Genomic DNA, 8914 nt, shown 5'->3' on the forward strand with positions numbered 1-8914 from the left:
CTTGCTGTCAGACATTAGGAGCAGCCAGTTCTGACCTATTGCTGCTCACAGTTTGTCATCTGTTACAGTTGTATCCAGTGAGCTGGAGTCTAAATTCCAGGCTAAAACATTGTAACAGAATATCTGCCCCTGTCCACCCCACGTGTCCACCGTCCCCCTCCTGTCCACCCCACGTGTCCACCGTCCCCCTCCTGTCCACCCCACGTGTCCACCCCACGTGTCCACCGTCCCCCTCCTGTCCACCCCACGTGTCCACCGTCCCCCTCCTGTCCACCCCACGTGTCCACCGTCCCCCTCCTGTCCACCCCACGTGTCCACCGCCCCCCTCGTGTCCACCCCACGTGTCCACCGTCCCCCTCGTGTCCACCCCACGTGTCCACCGTCCCCCTCGTGTCCACCCCACGTGTCCACCGTCCCCCTCGTGTCCACCCCACGTGTCCACCGTCCCCCTCGTGTCCACCCCACGTGTCCACCCCACGTGTCCACCGTCCCCCTCCTGTCCACCCCTCGTGTCCACCGTCCCCCTCGTGTCCACCGTCCCCCTCGTGTCCACCGTCCCCCTCGTGTCCACCGTCCCCCTCGTGTCCACCGTCCCCCTCGTGTCCACCGTCCCCCTCGTGTCCACCGTCCCCCTCGTGTCCACCGTCCCCCTCGTGTCCACCGTCCCCCTCGTGTCCACCGTCCCCCTCGTGTCCACCGTCCCCCTCGTGTCCACCGTCCCCCTCCTGTCCACCGTCCCCCTCCTGTCCACCGTCCCCCTCCTGTCCACCGTCCCCCTCCTGTCCCCCGTCCCCCTCCTGTCCACCGTCCCCCTCCTGTCCACCGTCCCCCTCCTGTCCACCGTCCCCCTCCTGTCCACCGTCCCCCTCCTGTCCACCGTCCCCCTCCTGTCCACCGTCCCCCTCCTGTCCACCGTCCCCCTCCTGTCCACCGTCCCCCTCCTGTCCACCTCCCGTGTCACCCCCAGCAGTAATTACTCCTGGGACCTGGCAGTAATGCCGTCATCTCTGTGCCCCTTGGACTATATAGCGGCCATCTGTGCTGCCTGCCGGGTGTGGAAAGATCCCCGTGTGGTTCCTGTCCCTGCACAGCACATGTCCTGGCACCATCATCCTGTCCCTGCCGCGAGCTGAGCCGCACTTATACTGTACCCATCTCCTCTTATACTCTAGTCCCATCCAGAGCTGCAGTGCATCATGGGAGCTCAGTCTGCTGCAAGTAAAGCACAAGGAAAAGCTCATCAAATGTCTAATTGACTTTTCATCTCAATTCCTCACCATTTTCAATACCTCTGCTTGCTGACAGTAAACATAAGCGTGTGAACGCCTGTACAGATATGTGGATGTGTCACCCTGCAGGGCGTGGTCTACACCAGATGCAACTGTAACAGACCCTCAGCTGTGAGAAGTATAAGGCCAGGAGGGACTTTAGCCTCTGGATCAAAACAAATGTTCACATTCACTGACAGCAAACTGTAAACTCATCCTTTTCCTAGTAAGTCTCGACAATCCCCCGCCAGCTCAGGAGCCAGGATTCCAGACTAAGACACTGTAACAAACCCTCAGCTAAGAAGCATTAGGGGACAATGGGTGTTCAGCTGCTTCATGTGCATAAGAGTGAGCCAATTCACCAACAGCAAGCAGAGATCTTGAAAAGGTTAGGAAATTAAACACAAGGTGTGCTTCCACTATATCAGAGACAGCAGCTCTGGATGTGAATGGAGTACGAGGCATAATGTTACAGTAGAACTGTTACCGCAGCTCTGGATGTGAGCCCAGTATCTGGATGTAGAGACTAAGGTGAGATTATAATGTGCCGCCACGTGCTGCAGATGAGATGATGGGTGGGACAGTAAGGGGTTAAAGGACGGCAGTGGTCTAGGGGCCTCTTCTCCAACCTGTGACCACCAGCTTTGTGAAACTACAACTCCCAGCATAACCAAATAGCAGCTGGCTGGGAGTTGTAGTTTTGCAACAGCTGGAGACGACTGCTAGAAAGAGAGAGTCTGGAGTGTTCAGCACCCTGGAGAGCGTCAGACCCTCAGAGGAGACAGACCCCCCCCCCCCCCCCGACCTCCGGGACAGAAGAGACAGACCCCCCCCCGACCTCCGGGACAGAAGAGACAGACCCCCGACCTCCGGGACAGAAGAGACAGACCCCCCGTCCTCCGGGACAGAAGAGACAGACCCCCCGTCCTCCGGGACAGAAGAGACAGACCCCCCGTCCTCCGGGACAGAAGAGACAGACCCCCCGTCCTCCGGGACAGAAGAGACAGACCCCCCGACCTCCGGGACAGAAGAGACAGACCCCCCCGACCTCCGGGACAGAAGAGACAGACCCCCCCCGACCTCCGGGACAGAAGAGACAGACCCCCCCCGACCTCCGGGACAGAAGAGACAGACCCCCCCCGACCTCCGGGACAGAAGAGACAGACCCCCCCCCGACCTCCGGGACAGAAGAGACAGACCCCCCCCGACCTCCGGGACAGAAGAGACAGACCCCCCCCGACCTCCGGGACAGAAGAGACAGACCCCCCCCGACCTCCGGGACAGAAGAGACAGACCCCCCCCGACCTCCGGGACAGAAGAGACAGACCCCCCCCGACCTCCGGGACAGAAGAGACAGACCCCCCCCGACCTCCGGGACAGAAGAGACAGACCCCCCCCGACCTCCGGGACAGAAGAGACAGACCCCCCCCGACCTCCGGGACAGAAGAGACAGACCCCCCCCGACCTCCGGGACAGAAGAGACAGACCCCCCCCGACCTCCGGGACAGAAGAGACAGACCCCCCCCGACCTCCGGGACAGAAGAGACAGACCCCCCCCGACCTCCGGGACAGAAGAGACAGACCCCCCGACCTCCGCAATGTAATATATATGTATATTGATCTACAACCATCTAGACTCCTTCAGTTCCTCAAGATCTCTGCTTGCTGTCAGATAATGGGAATATGCCACAGTTGGGGGTTTGTAACAATTGTATTCAGTCTATACATACAATGCTCTGTGTGATACTGTCTGTTGAGCTGTGTATCTAATCCTATCATGTGTGATACTGCCTGCTGAGCTGTGTATCTAATCCTATCATGTGTGATACTGCCTGCTGAGCTGTGTATCTAATCCTATCATGTGTGATACTGCCTGCTGAGCTGTGTATCTAATCCTATCATGTGTGATACTGCCTGCTGAGCTGTGTATCTAATCCTATCATGTGTGATACTGCCTGCTGAGCTGTGTATCTAATCCTATCATGTGTGATACTGCCTGCTGAGCTGTGTATCTAATCCTATCATGTGTGATACTGCCTGCTGAGCTGTGTATCTAATCCTATCATGTGTGATACTGTCTGCTGAGCTGTGTATCTAATCCTATCCTGTGTGATACTGTCTTCTGAGCTGTGTATCTAATCCTATCCTGTGTGATACTGTCTTCTGAGCTGTGTATCTAATCCTATCCTGTGTGATACTGTCTGCTGAGCTGTGTATCTAATCCTATCCTGTGTGATACTGTCTGCTGAGCTGTGTATCTAATCCTATCATGTGTGATACTGTCTGCTGAGCTGTGTATCTAATCCTATCCTGTGTGATACTGTCTGCTGAGCTGTGTATCTAATCCTATCCTGTGTGATACTGTCTGCTGAGCTGTGTATCTAATCCTACCCTGTGTGATACTGTCTGCTGAGCTGTGTATCTAATCCCATCCTGTGCAGTACTGTCTGCTGTGCTGTGTATCTAATCCTATCATGTGTGATACTCTCGGTGTATCTAAGCCTCTACACTTCACTGTCAAGTTCATTCTGGGATGTTGAGAGTTAAGTTCTCTTATTCTCGGGTCTCACGGGGGATAAAGAGTTTTGGGGGAGGGGAACAGGGGTCCTGTGTATGTGAATAATGCCAGTGATGCCAGCTGTACGCTGCTCCCTGCATGCTAATGAGCGCAGACCATAGAGCGGGCACTGCGGACCCTCACATGGGGGGCTGGGACTGGTCTCATTACTGGAGCACCAAGGAGGGGGGAGGGGGAGGCAAGGTATCCTGGACATGGACTGACATCGCCTCCATAGACAGAGGGGAGTAGTAATCATCCTTCAGAGTATATAGGAACAGCCCACCGAGAGCAGCCCCAGTACTACAACCCCCATCCAGCGCAGCCCCAGCACTCCAACCCCCATCCAGCGCAGCCCCAGCACTCCAACCCCCATCCAGCGCAGCCCCAGCACTCCAACCCCCATCCAGCGCAGCCCCAGCACTCCAACCCCCATCCAGCGCAGCCCCAGCACTCCAACCCCCATCCAGCGCAGCCCCAGCACTACAACCCCCATCCAGCGCAGCCCCAGCACAGCACTCCAACCCCCATCCAGCGCAGCCCCAGCACTACAACCCCCATCCAGCGCATCCCCAGCACTACATCCTCCATCTAACACAGCACTACAACCCCCATCCAGCGAAGCCCCACTGACTACGTCCCCCATCCAGCGCAGCCCCAGCACTCCAACCCCCATCCAGCGCAGCCCCAGCACTCCAACCCCCATCCAGCGCAGCCCCAGCACTCCAACCCCCATCCAGCGCAGCCCCAGCACTCCAACCTCCATCCAGCGCAGCCCCAGCACTCCAACCCCCATCCAGCGCAGCCCCAGCACTCCAACCCCCATCCAGCGCAGCCCCAGCACTCCAACCCCCATCCAGCGCAGCCCCAGCACTACAACCCCCATCCAGCGCAGCCCCAGCACTACAACCCCCATCCAGCGCAGCCCCAGCACAGCACTCCAACCCCCATCCAGCGCAGCCCCAGCACTACAACCCCCATCCAGCGCATCCCCAGCACTACATCCTCCATCTAACACAGCACTACAACCCCCATCCAGCGAAGCCCCACTGACTACGTCCCCCATCCAGCGCAGCCCCAGCACTACATCCTCTGCCCCAGATGCATTGCTGGGTCTTGTAGTGTCAGCCGTTGTTATTAGATGCCTGTCCCTTTAAATTGACGCTCCTGAGGCAGATATCCCTTCCAGCTTCTATATGATATAACAGTATTACTTCTAAAGGTTTTATCTGTTTTTTTTTTTCTTTTTTCCTTGTCTCCAGTTGATACAAGGAAACCGTCAGCAAGTCACTGTGGATGGATCTGCTGTAATGGTCAGTTGTGAGCAGTCACTCCATATACAGATGCTATAAGAGGAGCCGTCAGCAGCCCTGCTTGTTGATCGTTTCCAATTAACAACCGGAGGGTAGTGAGTGAGAGCGCAGGGGGTGGGGGTGCGCAGGGAGTGGGGGTGCGCAGGGAGTGGGGGTGCGCAGGGAGTGGGGGTGCGACAGGGAGTGGGGGTGCGACAGGGAGTGGGGGTGCGACAGGGAGTGGGGGTGCGCTTCAGTCATACATTATAGGGGTCGTCTCCCCTCAGACATTACTTCCAGGATACCCCCCACTGTCAGAGACCTGCTCCTATCTCCGGAGAGTGACGGGGAGCGGACTGCGCATGCACAGCGCCCTCCATTCATTTCTATCGGAGATCCGAAAATAGCCGAGCACCGGCCATAGAGGTGACTGGAGCGGCGGCAGCGCTTGCGCAGTGTGTTCTCCATTCATTTCTATGGGACTTCTATTTCCTGAATGAATGGAGAGCGATGTCACCGCCAGAGTCCAGGAGCGGAGGACCCCCTTATATTTACTGCACCCCCCATCTGTACAGACCATGAGACCCCCAATAGCCACATCATAGATAGATATGACACCAGTGTCCTCCAGTATCACCAGTAATGCCCACAGAGGTGCCCAGCGATTATCTCCCACATAGAATTCTCTGTGTCCAGGATTGGCACACACTCCAGGTCACACAGACACACGTATATATCGGCGGTCACACACACGCGTATATCGGCGGTCACACACACACACACACACGTATATCGGCGGTCACACACACGCGTATATCGACGGTCACACACACACACACACACACGTATATCGGCGGTCACACACACACGTATATCGGCGGTCACACACACACGTATATATCGGCGGTCACACACACACGTATATATCGGCGGTCACACACACACGTATATATCGGCGGTCACACACACACGTATATCGGCGGTCACACACACACACGTATATCGGCGGTCACACACACGTATATCGGCGGTCACACACACGTATATCGGCGGTCACACACACACACGTATATCGGCGGTCACACACACACGTATATCGGCGGTCACACACACACGTATATCGGCGGTCACACACACACACACGGTCACACACACACACGTATATCGGCGGTCACACACACACACGTATATCGGCGGTCACACACACGTACACGTATATCGGCGGTCACACACACGTATATCGGCGGTCACACACACACGTATATCGGCGGTCACACACACACGTATATCGGCGGTCACACACACACGTATATCAGCGGTCACACACACACACACACGTATATCGGCGGTCACACACACGCGTATATCAGCGGTCACACACACACGTATATCGGCGGTCACACACACACGTATATCGGCGGTCACACACACACGTATATCGGCGGTCACACACACACGTATATCGGCGGTCACACACACACGTATATCGGCGGTCACACACACACACACACGGTCACACACACACACGTATATCGGCGGTCACACACACGTACATCGGCGGTCACACACACGTACATCGGCGGTCACACACACGTACATCGGCGGTCACACACACGTACATCGGCGGTCACACACACGTACATCGGCGGTCACACACACACACGGTCACACACACACGTATATCGGCGGTCTTGGCGGTCACACACACACGTATATCGGCGGTCTTGGCGGTCACACACACGTATATCGGCGGTCACACACACACGTATATATCGGCGGTCACACACACACGTATATCGGTGGTCACACACACACGTATATCGGTGGTCACACACACACGTATATCGGTGGTCACACACACACACGTATATCGGTGGTCACACACGTATATCGGCGGTCACACACACACACACGTATATCGGTGGTCACACACACACACACGGTCACACACACACACGTATATCGGCGGTCACACACACACGTATATCGGCGGTCTCACACACACACGTATGTCGGCGGTCACACACACGTATGTCGGCGGTCACACACACGTATGTCAGCGGTCACACACACACACGTATATCGGTGGTCACGCACACACACACACGTATATCGGCGGTCACACACACACACACGTATATATCGGCGGTCACACACACACACACACGTATATCGGCGGTCTTGGCGGTCACACACACACGTATATCGGCGGTCTTGGCGGTCACACACACGTATATCGGCGGTCACACACACACGTATATATCGGCGGTCACACACACACGTATATCGGTGGTCACACACACACGTATATCGGTGGTCACACACACACACGTATATCGGTGGTCACACACACACACGTATATCGGTGGTCACACACACACGTATGTCGGTGGTCACACACACACGTATATATCGGTGGTCACACACACACGTATATCGGTGGTCACACACACACGTATGTCGGCGGTCACGCACACACACACACACGTATATCGGCGGTCACACACACACACACGTATATATCGGCGGTCACACACACACACGTATATCGGCGGTCACACACACGCGTATATCGGCGGTCACACACACACGTATATCGGCGGTCACACACCTGGACACAGCAGTGAATAGAGTCCATAGAGAATGAATGGAGTCAGTGCTTCTGGACTCCCCTCCACCAGGACATGGGGGCCCCGCTCTTGGGGTCGGTGGGGGCCCCGCATTCTGCCCCCCACCCATCCTGTAGACAGGGGATGACCTTCATAACTGGCAGAACCCATTCCAGGCTATATTCACACCTGCAGGTTTTTGAACGCCAGTGAGGATCATAAGAGGAGATGAAGTGTAAAGCACGGACACCGCTGCTCGTCCTCACAGATCCACTACACACCCGCAGGTGTGAACCCCGACTACGTCCCCCCCATCCCGCCGGTACCTTTCCCCAGCTTCACCAGGGTCGGCAGGCGGAACTTGCTGACGATGACATCCAGCGGTAACGCCACCGAGCTCCAGCTCAGCTCCGCGAGGCCGGCCGCTCTCTCCATGGCTCCCCGCGGGCATAGCCTCAGGAGTCCCGGCGTCCCGCCACCACCACCCCCATCATCCGCCGCCGCAGTCCGAGCCTGGAGGGCAGAGCCGTGCGGGGGTGAGCCATGCTGCCGGTGACTGAGCCCACCGAGCCGGAGCTCCGCACAGGCCCCGCCCCCGCCACAATCACTCCCATCATCCGCCGGGAACTGGTCCTCACAGAGATGCTACAGCAGACCCCGCCCCGGGAGGAGGAGAGCGCCCCCTGCACCATACAGCACAGCGCCCCCTGCACCATACAGCACCAGAGAGCACAGCGCCCCCTGCACCATACAGCACAGCGCCCCCTGCACCATACAGCACCAGAGAGCACAGCGCCCCCTGCACCATACAGCACAGCGCCCCCTGCACCATACAGCACAGCGCCCCCTGCACCATACAGCACCAGAGAGCACAGCGCCCCCTGCACCATACAGCAACATAGAGCACAGCGCCCCCTGCACCATACAGCACCAGAGAGCACAGCGCCCCCTGCACCATACAGCAACATAGAGCACAGCGCCCCCTGCACCATACAGCACCAGAGAGCACAGCGCCCCCTGCACCATACAGCACCAGAGAGCACAGCGCCCCCTGCACCATACAGCACCATAGAGCACAGCGCCCCCTGCACCATACAGCACCAGAGAGCACAGCGCCCCCTGCACCATACAGCACAGCGCCCCCTGCATCATACAGCACCAGAGAGCACAGCGCCCCCTGCACCATAC

The 8914-nt window shown here is 57.4% G+C and overlaps 1 protein-coding gene across 1 annotated transcript in view; it reads right to left on the reverse strand.

Annotated features, from left to right (window-relative positions):
- Nucleotides 1-8161, reverse strand: part of GAREM2 (GRB2 associated regulator of MAPK1 subtype 2) — a 46096-nt gene extending 37935 nt beyond the window's left edge. The window contains exon 1 of the mRNA XM_040427073.1: nt 8053-8161. Coding sequence (XP_040283007.1) covers nt 8053-8161 — 109 coding nt within the window. The remainder of the gene's footprint in view (nt 1-8052) is intronic.
- Nucleotides 8162-8914: the final 753 nt, after the last annotated feature.

This window comes from Bufo bufo, chromosome 4, assembly GCF_905171765.1.
Source record: "Bufo bufo chromosome 4, aBufBuf1.1, whole genome shotgun sequence".
Lineage (NCBI taxonomy): Eukaryota > Metazoa > Chordata > Amphibia > Anura > Bufonidae > Bufo > Bufo bufo.